This window comes from Anolis sagrei, chromosome 7 (assembly GCF_037176765.1).
Source record: "Anolis sagrei isolate rAnoSag1 chromosome 7, rAnoSag1.mat, whole genome shotgun sequence".
Classification (NCBI taxonomy): Eukaryota; Metazoa; Chordata; class Lepidosauria; order Squamata; family Dactyloidae; genus Anolis; species Anolis sagrei.
This window is the reverse complement of record NC_090027.1, coordinates 3,510,920-3,530,500: the sequence shown is the minus strand read 5'-3', so window position 1 is coordinate 3,530,500 and position 19,581 is coordinate 3,510,920. Positions and strand designations below refer to the sequence as shown.

Genomic DNA, 19,581 nt, shown 5'->3' with positions numbered 1-19,581 from the left:
ACTTTCTGCTTCTCCGGAGACAAGGGCACAAGAAGGGAGCCATGGGTTCAAATGTCTGGGAAGGAGAGTCCACTGAAAAGATGAGGAAGAACTTCCTGAGAGTGAGAGCTGTTGGAGAGTGGCCTAGGCTGCCTGGGAGTGGGGTGGAGTCTCCTTCTCTGGAGGCCTTTCCACAGAGGCTCTCTATTGGGAGTGCTTTGGTTGTGCCTTCTTGCATGGCAAGGGGTTGGACTGGATGGCCCTAGGGGGTCTCTTCCAGCTCTAGGATTCTATCTCAGGAGTAGGCAAGATGGGCTCTAATGGAGACACGTTTCCCCTCCCGTCCATCATCTCATCCTGACCAAGGCCAATCCTTTAGGGATCCAAATGTTTCCATCTTTCCTTCACTTTCTGCCTTCGAAAGTTTCTCCAGGTTGAGAAACGCTGCTTTAGGATCTTTCAACCTGTCTAGTGTAACGCAAAATAAATCCTGAAGTTGTTTCCCTGCTCGGTCAGGCGATTCTGTCCCAGTCCCCTCCCGAGTGAGAGCAAACCGATAAACAAAGAGAACTCCATCCAGGAGAACGAAATCTTCCGCTTTGTAGCCCAAGGCCTTGCAAACCAACACGTCCAATATGCTGCCTAACGATAAAACGGCTGCTGCTTTTATACAGATGCGTAACAATAATTGTTTATTTACGAGGTGCCAGACACCCCAAGGCGCCTTCTGCGGCTTCAACAAATCATCCATGAAGCCGGGAAAGAGGAGAATGGGAACCGTTGGTTTTCTTTTAAACTGTCAAAAAATATGTATGGCTTGGCACTGGGTTCCTTTTTTGGAACCCTGTTGGAAACGCTGCCTGGATTCCTATCGGAAGAGGGTGGATGCCCAGGGCTGGGTGAGGAAAGGCAACGAGGGAGCTGGTGAAGCATGAAACCCCTTCTCCGGGGCAGAGGAACCCTGCCTGCATCCGCTTGGATAGGCCAAGCTCGGTAAAGGGAAGCCCTTCTTCGCGGCACAGACAATTCATTTGCAGAGCTCACAACCATCTCTTGTTGCAAAGGAGGATTTGACAGAAAGGCCGAGAAGGAAACGCTGAGCGTTTGCATCCGGAGCGGGAGAAGTTCCAGTAGATTGGAGGAGGGCCAATGTGGTCCCAATCTTCAAGAAGGGAAAAAGGACGACCTAAACAATGACCAATGTCCGGTCATCCTCAGGTCGATACCAGGCAAGATTCTGGAAAAGATTGTCAAGGAAGTGGTCTGCAAACACTTAGAAACAAATGCGGTCATCGCTAATAGTCAACATGAGGCCTGGGTAACAACGGAAAAATTTGTTTCTAAAATCAATTTGTATTTGGGGTTTTTTTTTGTTTCGATATTTAAAATAATTACAAAATTTTCCTTTTAAAAAGTTCGATATTTACGAAATTTCGTAAATGGTAAAAAATTAATGAATCAATTTCCGAAACAATAACTAATCGATTCGTTAATGGCGGATGCGACTGCGAAATACGCTAAAAAACCTCCAAAACCTTCTGAAGCTTCCCTTTCCCTCTATTGTTGACTGTTGGTGTGATATTATTTTTTTTCACTAATTAAACCATAAAACTGGCCCAGACATGCGGAAATAATAACGAAACGACCTCAAAACAATAACGAAACAAATACAATATCGAAATACGAAGCATTTACAAAACGTTTTTGAAAATTCGTTTTTTTAAATAATTGCTCCAGAATGGTTCGTTATCGTTTTGTAATTGAAAAAATTAACGAATTATTAACGAATTACGAATTAACGAAACGAAACCGCCCAGCCCTAGTCAACATGGATTTATCAAAAACAAGTCATGCCAGACTCATCTGATCTCTTTTTTCGATAGAGTTACAAACTGGATAGATGCGGGCAATGCCATGGATGTGGCGTACCTGGATTTCAGTAAGGCCTTCTGGGAAGATGTGAACTCAACGATGGACAGGGTATAGGGATTTTGTCTTTGAAGATCCCCACCGCTATCACCCATTGCGAGGAGGTGCTTGTGTGTTGCTGAGGTTGGCAACGGCAGGCCCTAATAATGGAGGTATTTTACCTCAGGTACTTTTTAATCTCACCGCTGCCACCAATTGTACAGATGTGGATGTTATGGAGGGAATTTACCTCAGGCCTCAATTGTGTAGAAGAGTATATTACCTCTCCGAACGCATCTCCACCTATGAACCGACTAGGACATTAAGATCATCTGGGGAGGCCCTGCTCTCGGTCCCGCCTGTGTCACAGGCGCGTCTGGCGGGGACGAGAGACAGGGCCTTCTCGGTGGAGGCCCCTCGGCTATGGAATGCTTTACCTGTAGACATCAGACAGGCCCCTTCATTGTTGGCGTTTCGGGGGAAGGTTAAGACTTGGCTTTATGAACAAGCGTTTGGCTAAACAGTGCAACTGAACTCAGGAAGACGGTAAAATTGAACATAGGAATGGCACAAGGATTATGAGAACGGATCTGATTTCACTGAGGCGTTATGATATGATTTGATAATTGTTGTTGATTTTGTCTGTTGTATTTGATGTGTTTAAATTGCTTATGACATTGTTGTGATAACCTGTATCGTGTAAACCGCATTGAGTCGCCTGACTGGGCTGAAAAATGCGGTATAGAAATAAAGCAAATAAATAAATAAATAAATATTATGGAGGAGGCCAATTATTATTTGTAAATTAAGGTAACTGCCACCAACGTGAGGTATTTGAGGTACCAACGATGAGATCTGGCTCTACAGACGCAGATTAGTTGAGATGAGACGGTTATCAACAAAAGATAACAAGTTTATTGTGTACAAAGCTTATGGTTGCAGGCTGTTAAATAACTTATGGAACTTTGAATTTCACGTGGTTTATAATACAGTCCACTCTTCCAGATAACACAGCTTGTGACTAACTTTCACTGAGGTGAAGCTCTCTAGTGAACCATGTTTCACTACTATAAATAGTAGGCCTGGGCGGTTTCGTTTGTTAATTTTGTAATTCGTTAAATATTCGTTAATTTTAGCAATTACAAAACGATTACAAAACTTATTTTTAAACCCGGAAGTGTTTTTAAATATCAAAATGGCAGGCGCCAAAATTTTTTGTATTTCCGTCCATTTCGGAAATACGTAAGATGGCTTGGCGAGATGCTTGCTGGGAGCTCTCCTCTCTCTCCTCTCCTTAGCCAGTCAGAGCCTGAAAGAGGAGGAGGAGGAGGAGGAGGAGGAGGAGGAGGAGAGGGCGGGGAAGGCGCCGGCTGAGCAAGCGAGCGAGAGGGCGAGCGACCCTCAGCGGGAAGGCGGCCCGTCCCTCCTTCCTCACCTTTGCGGTGGGTGTGCTTCATTCTCCCAATTCCTTAGCGGAGGGCTGTGCTTCGTTCTCCCAATTCCTTAGCGGAGGGCTGGGCTAGATGGCCTTTGGAGAGCCCTTCTCCCAATTTCGCATTGCTTCGGAGGAGCCGGGCCCGACTCGGCGGCAGCGCTTGAGGGCCCGCCAGAGTGAGTGCCTGCCTTCCCTCCTTAATAATAATTTCTCCTCCCTATTCTACTAAATTAATAATTAAATTAAAAAAATATTGAAAAAATATTGAAAAAATATTGAAAAAAAAGGGCACCATCTTTACAAAATGTTTTGTAAATATTAACGAAATTTCGTAAATACCAAACTTTTTTAAGGGAAAATTTTGTAATTATTTTAAATATCGAAACAAAAAAAAACCCCCAAATACAAATCGATTTTAGAAACAAATTTTTGCGTTGTTACCCAGGCCTAATAAATAGCCTTACAATTTGATCTTCCCTCGATCAAATCTCTGATCTCTAGTCCTTCCTTAACTAGGGATCTTAACTAGGCTTCCTTTAGTCTTCTTTGACTAAAGAATCTGGCCAGGTTTCTTTCTTCGGCCCTCCTAGACTGATAAAACACCAGCCGCTCACACACAAGTCTCTCTCTCAGGCCTTTCCAAGCCTCACTCTCTTCCTTTTTTAAAACGCACATAACATTTCCTGCTTGGCTTCGCCCACTTCTCCCTCTCATGAGCTAGCCAGCCTCGTCTCCTTGGCAACGCTCACTGTGGATTCAAACCAGATGACTCCAGTTTTAGCTATTGTTACAAACACAAACACATACTCTAATAGTTAAACACAAACATAATAACAATGACTTCTGCACACCTTCTTTGGCAAGGTCCCCCATGACCTTCTGGCAAGGAAACTAGTCCAATGTGGGCGAGGCAAAACTACGGTGAGGTGGATCTCTAATTGGTTAAATGGACAAACCCAGAGGGTGATTCTCACCAAAGCTTCCTCTTCATCCTGGAAATAAGTGATGAGCAGAGTGTCATCCGCAGGGTTCCGTCCTGGGCCCGGTCCTGTTCAGGATCTTCACTAATAACTTAGATGAAGGGTTAGAAGGCAGGATCATCAAGTTTGCAGATGACACCAAGTTGTGAGGGAGAGCCAAGACTCCAGAGGACAGGAGCAGGATTCAAAACGATCTTGACAGACTAGAGAGATGAATGGCCAAAACTAACAAAAGGAAGTTCAACAGGGACAAATGTAAGACACCCCACTTAGGCAGGAAAAACAAAATGCAAAGATACAGAATGGGGGATGATGCCTGGCTCGAGAGCAGGACATGTGAAAAAGATCTTGGAGTCCTCATGGACAGGAAGTTAAACATGAGCCAACAATGTGATGTGGCGACAAAAAAAGCCAATGGGATTTTGGCCTGCATCAATAGGAGCATAGTGTCTAGATCTAAGGAAGTAATGCTCCCCATGCTCTATTCTGCTTTGGTTAGACCACACCAGGAATATTGTGTCCACTTCTGGGCACCACAATTGAAGAGAGATATTGAGAAGCATATGTTCAGAGGAGGGCAACTAAAATGATCAAGGGTCTGGAGAACAAGCCCTATGAGGAGCTGGGCATGTTTAGCCTGAAGAAGAGAAGGCTGAGAGGAGATATGATAGCCATGTATAAATATGTGAGATGAAGCCACAGTGAGGAGGGAGCAAGCTTGTTTTCTGCTTCCTTGGAGACTAGGACGCAATGGAACAATGGCTTCAAACTACAAGAAAGGAGATTCCACCTGAACATGAGGAAGAACTTCCTGACTGTGAGAGCCGTTCAGCAGTGGAACTCTCTGCCCTGGAGTGTGGTGAAGGCTCCTTCTGTGTTCATATTATGGAATATTCATGGCAAGTTTGGTCCAGATCCATCATTGTTTGAGTCCACAGTGATCTCTGGATGTAGGTGAACTACAACTCCAAAACCAAAGGACACTGCTCACCAGACCCTTCTAGTTTTTTCTGTTGGTCAGGGGAGAACTGTGTGCCAAGTTTGGTTCAATTCTATCGTTGGTGGGGTTCAGAATGTTCTTTGATTGTAGACAAACTATAAATCCCAGCAACTACAACTCCCAAATGACAAAATCATACATTGGGTTGTTAGATGTCTTGTGTCCAAATTTGGGGTTAATTCGTCCAGTGGTTTTTGAGTTCTGTTAATCCCACAAACGAACATTACATTTTTATGTATATTGATGATGATGACGATGATGATTATTATTATTATTATTATAGGAGGAGTGGGCAGGAAGAGGCATTTCCTTGCAGGCAAAAGCAACTTTTGTAGTAATGTTTGCCATCTTGACCACTCTCTGATGTTGTTTGGTCTCCTGGATTTCACCGATGAGATCTCGGTGGAGTGGGCATCTTTTCTGTTCCACCCAGGACCAACTGCACATGCTATGTGCCACACGGCACTGCCTCTTGGAAACCTGTGGATGCCACGTTGCAATAGGGATGGCATTGTCTGCGCCTGACGATGCTCCTGCTTTGCTGTTTCCTTTTGCAGAGACCAACCTGAGCAACCTAAAGCAGCCCCACGTGGACAACTCGCCGGTGGTATCTCCGCCCCACCAGAGAAGAGACTCCGACAGGTACTGCCAGCTTTGCGCGGCGTGGTTTAACAACCCCATGATGGCGCAGCAACACTACGACGGCAAAAAACACAAAAAGAACGCAGCCCGGGCTGATTTGCTAGAGCAACTAGGGAAGACGCTGGACCTAGGAGAGTTGAGAGGTAGGAGATATTGGTACGCTAAAGACATCGCTTTTGCCATATGCTTGGTAACACTAATGTCATGGATGAAGGCATTTTGCTGTGTTGCTCCAAGACTCTGGAATGCTTTGCCATAGGAGAATTGGGGTGCTTCTGCGCTGTAGAATTAATGCACCACTATTTATTTTTCTCAGGAGGAGGCGGTGGTTCACAGTGTCATAAGCCGCTGACAGGTCTATGAAGACAGCTCCTGTGATCTGCTGCCTTTCAAAGCCATCTTCTTTGTGCTGAGTCAGGTTCAGCACTTGCGATGTGCAGCTTTTGCCTTTCCTGAAGCCAGCTTGCTGTGGGATCAGACATGGGTCTATTTTTTTCCGTAATTCTATGCAAAATAAGTCTCTCCAGAACTTTGTAGAGGTGGCACAACAGGGAGATTGGTCTGTAGCTTTTTGGGTCATTGCAGTCTTTGCCTGGCTTCAAGATGGCGATGACTCTTGCTTTCCTCCAGATTTTGGGGATCTGACAGGATGCAGTGCAGTTGTTCATCAGCCCCAGCAGCCAGCGCCTTGCTTTTGGACCAAAGTTCTTGATTTGTTCCATCCGTAGATCATCCAGGCCAGCTGCTTTGCCATCCTTACATTTGTTGAGAGCCATGTCCCATTCAGTAGATGTAAAGGGTTCATGGAGGTTGTTGTTCTCAATCTCTGCTTGCCTGGCTATTGGTTTCTTTCCTAATTTGGTGGCAAAGTTGGGTTTCCCAATCTTCAAGAGTTGGTGTGCTATCTGATCTGCCTTTATGTTGGCATGGGTATGAGTTTGTGAGGGTGAGAAATGTAACAATGGTATGGTTGCGGATGACACGATAAATAAATAAAACACGATTTATTTATCGTGCCAGGAGCAACCAGACATTTGTATTGCATTTCTAACAGAACAAAACAAACAAATAGACAAAACACAAAGTTTGCAAGCTTGGTAGTTGGTTAGATATCCTTTGACCAGTATCTGGCCATGTGGAGTGCCTCTGGTGTTGCCGCAAGGAGGTCCTCCGTTGTGCATGTGTCAGGGCTCAGGGTGCATTGCAGCAGGTGGTCAGTGGTTTGCTCTTCTCCCCACTCGCATTTCGTGGATTCCACTTTGTGGTCCCATTTCCTAAGATTGGCTCTGCGTCTCGTGGTGCCAGAGCGCAGTCTGTTCAGCGCCTTCCAAGTCGCCCAGTCTTCTGTGTGCCCAGGGGGGAGTTTCTCATTTGGTATCAGCCATTGGTTGAGGTTCTGGGTTTGAGCCTGCCATTTGAACTGGCATGATTAACTGATATGGAATCATGGGAGTTGTAGTTTCACAAGTTCTTTAGCTGTCTCTGCAAAAAGAAAAAAGAAATAAAAGGTGTCAGCTACACCAAACGACAAATCCAAAGATTCCATAGCTGAGCCTTGCAGTTAAAGTAGTATCAAACTACATTAACTCTAGAGTGCAGATTAGTTCTTAAATTTGCATTTTGGAAAAACTTGAACATTATTGGGTTGTTGTAGGTTTTTTCGGGCTATATGGCCATGTTCTAGAGGCATTCTCTCCTGACCTCACTACCTCTGAGGATGCTTGCCATAGATGCAGGCGAAACATCAGGAGAGAATGCCTCTAGAACATGGCCATATAGCCCGAAAAAACCTACAACAACCCAGTGATTCCGGCCATGAAAGCCTTCGACAATACATTGAACATTACTGTTTACCTCTTAGATTGCTGTTTTGGTAGGATGGGAGGATAGGCATTCAGATCATAATCTTTCCCTGATGACCAATTGGTTGGATATACTCCATAGACTTTTATAGTTTCTTTGACATGTATAGAGTGATCCAACCCTCTTCAGCACCTGTCACATCAAGACCGTCATCCGTTCTGAGTTGCAAATTGGCATGCAACCCAGAGAGACTTCTATCATTACACATGTGCCGTTTCACCATCCTGTGATAAATAGAAGTGGGTCAGGGGAAATCTTTAATGAATGCCCCTCGTATCTCCTGTCCCCCACCATTGGTGGTGGTGTCTATGGTTGATAGGAACTGTAATCCACATGCCCTGCTTCCCAGCATAAGAGATTGTATAGTTGGGGGCAAACTGAGGGTGAAGGAAATGACACATTTACAGCTTTCTGTTCCTATGCAACTGTGATCTTTTTGGATCAAAATCTCCATTTGTTTTGAAAAATCTCAGCCTCACCGGCATCTCCATGGTTGGAGAATGTATGTCTTCATAGGCGCTCAGGGAGGCCGAGTTTGGAACATTTTTCCTTTCCTTTTTAATGCCTTGAACTTCCTGCAGTCAAGTACGATTAGCTGGAAACCCATCAAATGGCGAGCATTTTATCCATTTATGCTTCACCAAAGGGAGTTGAAAATGGAAGGCTTTCCTGGAGCTATGTTATATATAGATTTTTTTTCAATGCGCCGTGTGTGCATCCCTCCCTTCTAGCCCCCCCCCCCAAACTCTGCAAAATGCAGGTTGAGTTTGTAGATAAATCACACATTATTGAATCCCTCTCCAATCGGGCGGCACGTTCCCCTTGGGAATGCGGGCATGCCACAAGTATTCGAGGGAATATACTAAAGATACAGAGATGGAGGGAGTCTCCTCTCTTCTGCCCGAAGGCAGCAAACCTAGCTCCAGAGGCCCCCCACTGAACTATTCCATGTGAGCTGGAAATAGGAGGTTGACTTTATTTGCTTCTGCCTTGGGCTTGGATTTGATGCCATGTCTCAATTCCAGCAGAACAGAGAGCCTTCGGAAGAGGCCCGGTGGGATTTCTTCTCTGGTGCCTTCTGCTGCAAATGCCTAGAACTGCAGCTCGGAGGCACCATTGGCTTCACTCTTGCGCATTAGTCGAGCTTTTTTTTTTTTTTTAATCATGTCAGAAGTCGCTCCTGTTGTGAGAGAATTGGCCGTCTGCAAGGACGTTGCCCAGGGGACGCCCGGATGATTTTTGATGTTTTTTAATGTAAAAAAAAATTAGTCGAGCTGACAGTTAGGCATGGTTAGGTACCGTCGGAATCTTCGTAATTCAGAATAAAATTGGAAAAAAAAATTGAAGCAATTTTGAAGTTTTTAAGAAAACCGGAAGTCTCTTTGCCCTTCTGAAGCTTTTTCCACTATTTTTGTTACGACTCATGAAGTGAGTCGGAAATGATCCAGCTTTTCCCCACTTTGGGTCTCGTCTCAAGCCAGAGAAGCCAGTTTTAAACCAGAGAAGGAAGGAATCTCCTGGCCTCGGCTCAAGCCAGAGAAGCCAGTTTTAAACCAGAGAAGGAAGGAATTTCCTGGCCTTGGCTCAAGCCAGAGAAGCCAGTTTTAAACCAGAGAAGGAAGGAATCTACTGGCCTCGACTCAAGCCAGAGAAGCCCGTTTTAAACCAGAGAAGGAAGGAATTTCCTGGCCTTGGCTCAAGCCAGAGAAGCCAGTTTTAAAGCCAGAGAATTTATTTATTATTATTTATTTATTTGCTTTATTTCTATACCGCATTTTTCAGCCCAAACAGGCGACTCAATGCAGTTTACATGGTACAAATTAGCAAACAATGTCAGTGCAATTAAAACACAACAAATGCAACAAACAGGATCAACAACATCAATCCACAACAATTAACAAATCAAAACAAGACAAGTCAACAAAACAAAACATAACGCCTCAGTGAAATCAGATCCGTTCTCATAATCCTTGTGCCATTCCTATGTTCCATTTACCGTCTTCCTTTGATTGGTTGCACTGCTTAACCAAACGCTTGTTCATAAAGCCAGGTCTTAACCTTTCTCCGAAACGTCAGCAACGAAGGTGCCTGTCTGATGTCTGCCGGTAAGGCATTCCATAGCCGAGGGGCCACCACTGAGAAGGCCCTGTCTCTCGTCCCCGCCAAGCGCGCCTGTGACGCAGGCGGGACCGAGAACAGGGCCTCCCCAGACGATCTTAATGTTCTAGTCGGTTCATAGGTGGAGATGCGTTCGGAGAGGTAAGTGGGGCCAGAACCGTTTAGGGCTTTATAGACTAAAGCCAGCACCTTGAATTGTGCCCAGTAGTGGATTGGCAGCCAGTGGAGCTGGCTCAACAGAGGAGTGGTATGCTCCCTGAGTGCCGCTCCCGTTAGCAACCTGGCTGCCGAGCGCTGGACCATCTGAAGCTTCCGGGCAGTCTTCAAGGGCAACCCCACGTAGAGCGCGTTGCAGTAATCAATCCGGGATGTAACCAGAGCGTGGACTACCGTGGCCAAGTCAGACTTCCCAAGGTACGGGCACAACTGGCGCACAAGAAGCCAGTTTTAAACCAGAGAGGAAGGAATTTACTGTCCTCAGCTCAAGCCAGAGAAGCCAGTTTTAAACCAGAGAAGGAAGGAATTTCCTGGCCTCGGCTCAAGCCAGATAAGCCAGTTTTCAACCAGAGAAGGAAGGAATTTCCTGGCCTTGGCTCAAGCCAGAGAAGCCAGTTTTCAACCAGAGAAGGAAGGAATTTCCTGGCCTCGCTCAAGCCAGAGAAGCCAGTTTTAAGACAGAGAAGGAAGGAATCTCCTGGCCTCGGCTCAAACCATAGAAGTGAGTTTTAAACCAGAGAAGGACGGAATTTCCTGGCCTCAGCTCAAGCCAGAGAAGCCAGTTTTCAACCAGAGAAGGAAGGAATTTCCTGGCCTCGGCTCAAGCCAGAGAAGCCAGTTTTCAACCAGAGAAGGAAGGAATTTCCTGGCCTCGGCTCAAGCCAGAGAAGCCAGTTTTAAGACAGAGAAGGAAGGAATTTACTGGCCTCAGCTCAAGCCAGAGAAGCCTTTTTTAAGCCAGAGAAGGAAGGAATTTCCTGGCCTCGGCTCAAGCCAGAGAAGCCAGTTTTCAACCAGAGAAAGAAGGAATTTCCTGGCCTCAGCTCAAGCCAGAGAAGCCAGTTTTAAACCAGAGAAGGAAGGAATCTCCTGGCCTCAGCTCAAGCCATAGAAGCTAGTTTTCAACCAGAGAAGGAAGGAATTTCTTGGCCTCAGCTCAAGCCAGAGAAGCCAGTTTTAAACCAGCGAAGGAAGGAATCTCCTGGCCTCAGCTCAAGCCATAGACGCTAGTTTTCAACCAGAGAAGGAAGGAATTTCTTGGCCTCAGCTCAAGCCAGAGAAGCCAGTTTTAAACCAGAGAAGGAAGGAATTTCCTGGCCTTGGCTCAAGCCAGAGAAGCCAGTTTTAAAGCCAGAGAAGCCAGGTTTAAACCAGAGAAGGAAGGAATTTCCTGACCTCGGCTCAAGCCAGATAAGCCAGTTTTAAACCAGAGAAGGAAGGAATTTACTGGCCTCAGCTCAAGCCAGAGAAGCCAGTTTTAAACCAGAGAAGGAAGGAATTTACTGGCCTCAGCTCAAGCCAGAGAAGCCAGTTTTAAACCAGAGAAGGAAGGAATTTCCTGGCCTTGGCTCAAGCCAGAGAAGCCAATTTTAAACCAGAGAAGGAAGGAATTTCCTGGCCTTGGCTCAAGCCAGAGAAGCCAGTTTTAAAGCCAGAGAAGCCAGGTTTAAACCAGAGAAGGAAGGAATTTACTGGCCTCAGCTCAAGCCAGAGAAGCCAGGTTTAAACCAGAGAAGGAAGGAATTTCCTGGCCTCCGCTCAAGCCAGAGAAGCCAGTTTTAAGCCAGAGAAGGAAGTAATTTTCTGGTCTTGCCTCAAGCCAGAGAAGCCAGTTTTAAACTAGAGAAGGAAGGAATTTACTGGCCCCAGCTCAAGCCAGAGAAGCTAATTTTCAACCAGAGAAAGAAGGAATTTCCTCCGCTTGCTTTTCCCCACTTCTAGAATAAAACAACTACTTTCAAAGTAAAGATTACCCAATGAAACAGGAAATAACACTTTCAAACAATTAACAAAAGGACTCAGAAGTCTCAGAAGTTTTGAAAAGTTTTGAATATTTTTTTCTGTAAAAATCGGAATTGACTTTAGAGTCGAACCACCAGCTACATAAGAAACATAAGAAACGAGATTTGAACCCTTTTTTTGGATCAACCAAGCCTACTGGCAGTGGTTCAACTTGGAAAGACCAGCATTTGCTTAGCAACATAGAGGTGGAGGAGACTACAAGGGCCATCCAGTATGTTTAGGTTGGAGAAAGGAATGTTCAGAGTGGACATGTCTAAATATTTCAAAGTATGTCACACGGAGAAAGGTGCAAACTGACTCTAGAGACTATGACACAAGGGAGCAACAGATTCAAATTTCAGGAAAAGCGATTCTACCTAAACATTAGGAAGAGGTGCTAGACAGTGGAATATCTTCCCTCGGAGTCCAGCAAAGTCCCCTTCTTTGGAATGTTGTTATCAGAAGTTGAATGATCGTCTGTTGGAAGTGATTTGATTGGGTCTTCTTGCATGGTAGAATGGGGTTGGACTGGATGGTTCTGGAGGTCTGTTCCAACTTTTCTATAATTGATTCAGGAACACCCAATCCAAGCACTCCTGACAGATAGCCATCCAGCTAAGGAAAGCTGTAGCACCTCAATGAAGGCCAGAGAGAAGACCTACAAAGTCAATGCTTTCTATTGGGCTCTCCAAAAGCCTTCTTGAGGCACCTCTTGGACCAAAATTTGAAAAGAGGATTCCTGAAGCTATCTATCTATCCACCCATCCATCCATCTTTCTCAAAGTGTGTATATATGTATGTATCACAGAGGCTGTTGCTAGGCAAAGTGGCCCTCTATGATGTCACTGGATTACTGTTGCTAGGGAAACAGATTGACAGTTGCTAGGTGAAGTGGCCCTATGATGTTACTGGGAAAGAAAGGTGACATGTGTATGTGGGAAAGGGAGGGGTAAAAGGAAAGAGCCACAAAGAGAATCATTTTGCTATGAGGACATTGTGATGTAGGCCATCTCTGAGCTGGAGAAAGGAGAAAGTTGGTGGCAGAGGTCCCAATGGATGCCTTTTGGGCAGAAGAAGAAACATCAACAACCTTAGATATGCAGATGATCCCACTTTGATGGCCAAAAGCGAGGAGAAGTGGAGGAGCCTTCTAACCAAGGTGAAAGCCAACATCCTTCTTGAATGTCTTTGTCCAGAACTGGACACAGGGTTATTCCAGGCGAGATCTGACCAAAGCAGAAGAGAGTGGAACTGGAGCTTCTCTTGATCTAGGCCAGGGGTCCCCAAACTACAGCCCGCGGGCCACTTCCAGCCCGCCAAAGGCCCTTATCTGGCCCACGGGGGAGGAGCGCCCCCCCCCCCACACACACACAGTACCCCTCCATTGGCTGGCTCACGCTATCCGTCAGGCCCGATGGACAGCGTGAGCCAGCCAAGGGTGGCTGCTCTGCGTGGTCTACTCGCGCATAAAGCACCTCGCGAGGTGCTTTACTCGCAAGTATTTATTTATTATTTATTTTTTTATTTGCTTCATTTTTATACCGCATTTTTCAGCCTCAATCGGCGACTCAATGCGGTTTACAGTGCAATTTATATAACAATGACAGATTAAAACGCAACATACACAACAGACAATACAAGACGAACAACGTGGTCATCAACGCCTCAGTAAAATCAGATTCCGTTCTCATAATCCTTCAACCATTCCTTTGTTCATTTATACCATCTTCATGAGTTCAGTTGCCTTGTTGGCCGAACGCCTGTTCATAGAGCCACGTCTTGACCCTCCTCCGGAACTCCAGCAACGAAGGGGCCTGCCTGATGTCTACGGGTAGGGCATTCCATAGCCGAGGGGCCACCACCGAGAAGGCCCTGTCTCTCGTCCCCGCCAGCCGCGCCTGCGACGCAGGCGGGACCGAGAGCAGGGCCTCCCCGGACGATCTTAACATCCTCGTCGGTTCATAGGTGGAGATGCGTTCGGAGAGGTAAGCAGGGCCAGAACCGTTTAGGGCTTTATAGGCTAAAGCCAGCACCTTGAATTGTGCCCGGTAGCAAATTGGTAGCCAGTGGAGCTGGCTCAACAGAGGAGTGGTGTGCTCCCTGAGAGCCGCTCCCGTTAGTAAACTGGCCGCCGAACGCTGGACCATCTGGAGCTTCCGGGCAGTCTTCAAGGGCAGCCCCACGTAGAGCGCGTTGCAGTAATCAATCCGGGATGTAACCAGAGCGTGGACTACCGTGGCCAGATCTGACTTCCCAAGGTACAGGCGCAACTGGCGCACAAGTTTGAGTTGTGCAAATGCTCCCCTGGACACTGCCGAAACTTGGGGTTCCAAGCTTAGCGAAGAGTCCAGGATCACACCCAAGCTGCGAACCTGCGTCTTCAGGGGGAGTGGGACCCCGTCTAACACAGGCTGTAACCCTATACCCTGTTCAGCCTTTCGACTGACCAGGAGTGCCTCTGTCTTATCTGGATTCAATTTCAATTTGTTAGCCCTCATCCAGTCCGACACAGCGGCCAAGCAACGGTTCAGGACCTGAACAGCCTCCTTAGTAGTAGTGGGAAGGAGTGACAGAGTTGGACGTCATCTGCGTACAGATAACACCGCACCCCGAAACTCCGGATGATCTCTCCCAACGGCTTCAAGTAGGCCACACGGGCCTGCTCCTCCCTTGGCAGGCTCACGCTATCCATCAGGCCCGATGGACAGCATGAGCCAGCCAAGGGAGGTTGCCCTGGCGCTCCATGCAGTCATGCTGGCCACATAACCTTGGTGTCTACGGACAATGCCGGCTCTTTGACTTAGAAATGCAGATGAGCCCCACACCCCAGAGTCAGACACGGCTGGACTTCATGTCAGAGGAACACCTTTAACTAGGAAAATTGTGGAAGATCCAGGGTGGGAGAAAGAACTCTTGTCTGTTGGAGGTAGATATGAATGTTTCAGTTGGCCACCTTGGTTGCCATTTCATAGCCTGACAGTTTTTAGGGAGAATCCTTTGTGGAGAGGTGATTAGCTGGCCCTGATTGTTTCTTGTCTGGAGTTCCCCTGTGTTTGAGTGTTGTTCTTTATTTACAGATATAATTTTAGAGTTTTCTTAATACTGGTAGCCAGATTTTGTTCAGACGAGAAATAGGAAGATTTCCCATTCTCTGCTCCTGGAATTACTACCTTAAAGAGGGCTAGAAAGAACCCCCTCCCTCTAAGGGCCCTCCCACACACCAAAATCAGATATCTGCAATGGGCATAGGAATTTTTTAATTGATTAAAAAAAAAAACTATAGTCCAGCCCTCCATCGGTCTGAGGGACAGTGAACTGGCCCCCGGTTTAAAAAGTTTGAGGGCCCCTGATCTAGGCACTTGCTCAAAATAACATTTCAGGTAGTTTGAGGAGTCAGAACTTGTCCACAAGCTGCATTTTGCAGTGACGTATTCCGCCCAGTCTAGGTCTTGCAGGCATATTGATACAAAGCAGGAATTGGGTTTACTACGAATGTCACCATCATTTAATGGCACAATTATCTGTTTTTCAAAGTCAGAACTCAGCTCATGTCCTATTTCTGTCTGCTTTGTGAAATTTTTGACACTTCCCGCTATATTTTGCCTGTCCCTGTTCTAAACAGAAATAACTACGCTTGAGCCGCTTCCCTTATTTTGGGTTGATGAGTGCTTAAAATTATCCCACATTCACGGGAATGTTTAGCACGCGCCAAAAATACATTCTGTTGGCTTCAGGGCGCTTTTTTCCTCTTTGCCTTCCCACCATTTCCTTCCCTGCCTTCTCTGTCCTTGGCTTTAATTGCTCACACACAGCTGCTTAATCTTTTTTAATGCTGCGTGTGACTCATGCCTGTTGAGTCGATGACATCAGAGAAGAATGACTACTATGATGATGTTGTCAATGCTTTTGAACGGCGGAGAAATGCAAGGTGGACTAAGCAGGGTCCAAGTAGACCATGGCCAGGTGAGGGCAACCAATGAGCTAAAAGGATGGAGCATCCAAGATGATGAACAATTCAAAATAGCCAATGAACTGAGTATCTTTGGGTTTTTATTGAGATATGTTTAGAATGGATACTTTTCTACTGCAAACTTTTTGAATCTGTTTTCTGCCTTCTTACACTTCAGTATGGAGTGTATGTGCTGTGTACTTTGAGATCTCTCTCTCCTTGTGTGTCAGAAGCACACAACGGTAAGCAAATAGTATTTTGGCACCCCCACCCCCCCAACCAATCATTGATATATATTTTCTGTTCATCATGGGAGTTCTGTGTGCCATATTTGGTTCAATTCCATCATTGGTGGAGTTCAGAATGCTCTTTGATTGTAGGTGAACTATACATCCCAGTAACTACACTTGCCGCACTTGCTCCCTTGCCTGGCCCGCTTCGGGTCCGAAGGCGTGCCTGAAGACCCCGGCATGTGCACCAAAAGTCACCTCTTCTCCTGACTTTCTCCTCAGCCATTGGGACCGAGAGAGAGAGACAGAGAGAGAGAGAGAGAGAGGTGGAGATGCCCACCTTTCCTGAAGGTAGGCCCAAAAAGAAAGGAGGGAGCGGAGGTGTGAGATACCTCCAGCCGGAGGGGCTCTCTCTCTCTCTCTCTCTCTCTCTCTCTCTCTCTCTCTCTTGGTCCCAATGGCTGAAGAGAAAGTCAGGAGAAGAGGTGACTTTTGGTGCACATGCTGGGGTCTTCAGACATGCCTCCGGACCTGAAGCAGGTCAGACACGGCGGCTCCGCCCCTTTGCCCACCCGCGGATTGGGGAGAGGAGAGGAGGCGGGTGGAGCGTTGGGGGATCGGGAAAGGGAGCCGGTCATGGGGAAGGGATCGAACGCGGAAAACAATTGAGCGCCAGCTCAGCTCACGCACCTGGTGGCCGGGTGGAGCAGGAACAAGAAGGGCTAGGCAAGGCTCAAGGGCCCGACCCCTTTGGTAAGAGGATCGCCCGGCAGTGAGGCAAGAAAGCCGAGGCTCCCCCCGGACTGCTAAGGCTGTTGTGACTGAGGGGGCGCTCCTCAAGTGGTGGTCGAGGGGCATTTACAGAGGCGCCTCTGCACCCCTGGCAAAAGTGTTCTGCGACCGCTTACTTTGCGTAATGGATGAGCCACCCCTGGTCAGGAGAGATGTCGTGATTGAGTTTCCCCCCTCTCTTATTTATTTATCGTGTCATCAGCAACCAGACATTTGTATTACATTTCTAACAGAACAAAACAAACAAACAGATAAAAAACCACAAAGTTTGCAAACTTGGTAGTTGATTAAATGTCCTTTGACCAGTATCTGGCCATTTGGAGTGCCTCTGGTGTTGCCGCAAGGAGGTCCTCCCTTGTGCATGTGGCAGGGCTCAGGTTGCATTGCAGCAGGTGGTCAGTGATTTGCTCTTCTCCACGCTCGCATGTCGTGGATTCCACTTTGTGGCCCCATTTTTTAAGGTTGGTTCTGCATCTCGTGGTGCCAGAGCGCAGTCTGTTCAGCGCCTTCCAAGTCGCCCAGTCTTCTGTGTGTCCAGGGGGGAGTCTCTCATTGGATTGAGGTGCTGGGTTTGAGCCTGCCACTCTTGGAGTGTTCCAGCGAGTGTCTCTGTAGATCTTAGAAAACTATTTATTGATTTAAGTCGTTGGTGTGCTGGCTGATACCCAAACAAAGGATGGGCTGGAGATGTCTCTGCCTTGGTCCTTTCACTATTGGCTGCTACTTCCCGGCGGATGTCAGGTGGTGCAATACCTGCTAGACAGTGTAATTTCTCCAGTGGTGTAGGGCGCAGACACCTCGTGGTAATGCAGCATGTCTCATTAAGAGCCACATCCACTGTTTTAGCGTGGTGAGATGTGTTCCACACTGGGCATGCATATTCAGCAGCAGAGTAGCATAGTGCAAGGGCAGATGTCTTTACTGTGTCTGGTTGTGAGCCCCAGGTTGTGCCAGTCAGCTTTCCCCTGACCCACTTCTATTCATCACAGGTTACTGAAACTGCCCATGTGTAATGATAGACATCTCTATGGGTGACGTGTCTATTTACATCTCCGAACGTGCCAATTTACAACCCAGGTTGTGCCAGTCCCTCTCTTGAAACCTTAGAAGACATGGGTGTTAGAGTAGCTCAGGCCCAGTTCTTGATTATTAAGAAAAAAAGTTATTTCTTATTATTGCAAATACACCTTTTGTGATTTTTAAAGATTGGACTCTGTATGCTTGCATCCTACTCTGAATTCTTTACAGCGACCTCACACATGACATCACACTCTTGATGCACTCCAGAGCAAGAAAAACCCTCTGACTTTAAACACCACATGGTTGAGTAGGAAAAGCAATCCTTTTATTGAAGATAATTAAAAAGCAGTAAAGTAAAAAAGCACTTTAAAGAAATAGGTAAATCCAATTAAGTAAGAAGATAAGCAGGAAGAAAGTAGTCCAGGGAATACAGTCCAGCAAAGTCCATGAAAACAAAGTCAAAACTTTTCAAATAAAATCCAAGAAACCAGGAAACATGAATCCAAGCCATAAATATAAAATCATAGAATCCAAGAAACAGAACCATGAAACAAAAGGCACTTAAACATAAATCTTCCAAGCAAGGCTTCCATGAAAGAAGGACAAGATCTTGACCTGATTCCAAACGATGCTTCATCTGACTACATATCCTGTACTTGGGACTTTTATCACCTTGTTAGCTATATCCCAAGCTCTCAGAAATTGGTTTTGCTTTGCCTTAGAATCTCTTATCTTTTTCTGGCAGAGCCTGGCAGAACGCCGAAGCCACTGTTTGGCTTTTCTGTTTTGATTAATCTCCTCCCGTCTATCTATTTGCTCATTAATTTCTGCACCTGGTGCTGAACTGTTTTCAAGCTGCAAATCATGGGAACTCGCTGGTAGCAATTCAGGGAGCACACCATCATCCCAACTCACCTCGGGAAAATTCTCAAGGGAAACTACACTTTGAACAGGGATCTCCTGGTCATTCTCTGCATCAATATCATTGATCAGACCATTGCCATCTTGAAACCCATTGACATCACTCCCCACATCCAAAGCACCCTGATCCTGAAACACAGTCACAGGCTGAGCTCCAAAAACTCTGCTCGCTAGTGAGCTGATGCTCAACTTCTGTATCCTGTTTGTTTTTGGATGCTCTGCTTTATCTTTTAGGGTAGTTTTCCCTAACATGGGCAAGATGGAAAGGCTCCAGAGAATGGCGAGCAAAAGGGTCACAATTCTGAAAACTATGTATCTCAATGAAGCACGGGTTAAGAATATGGGCATGTTTAGCCTGGAGAAGGAGACTGAGCACTGGCATGATAGCCATCTGCATTGATAGTAATGATGTTGTGAGTGCACATATGAATACAATGCAATTGCAAGGTCATAAGTCTAGCTTGTGCGTTGGGCAAACTTTGGCTCTCCGGGTGTTTGGGACTTCAACTCCAACAATTCCTAACAGCCTACCTAACAGTCCCGCAAGGTTCCATTCTGTCTCCCATGCTTTTTAACATCTACATGAAACCGCTGGGTGAGGTCATACGGAGTTTTGGAGTTGGTTGCCATCTCTATGCAGATGACACACAACTCTACTACTCTTTTCCACCAAACTCCAAGGAAGCCCCTCGGGTGCTGGACGAGAGTCTGACCGCTATGGCTGTCTGGATGAGGGGGAACAAGCT

At 46.3% G+C, this 19,581-nt stretch overlaps 1 protein-coding gene across 3 annotated transcripts in view; it reads left to right on the top strand.

Annotated features, from left to right (window-relative positions):
- Nucleotides 1-19,581, top strand: part of ZMAT4 (zinc finger matrin-type 4) — a 339,798-nt gene that overhangs the window by 218,878 nt on the left and 101,339 nt on the right. For 2 of the 3 annotated variants that reach the window (XM_067470600.1, XM_067470599.1), the window contains exon 5: nt 5,860-6,100. In XM_067470600.1, the coding sequence (XP_067326701.1) occupies nt 5,860-6,100 (241 nt within the window). The remainder of the gene's footprint in view (nt 1-5,859; nt 6,101-19,581) is intronic. The other variant, XM_060787295.2, reaches the window with a different exon arrangement.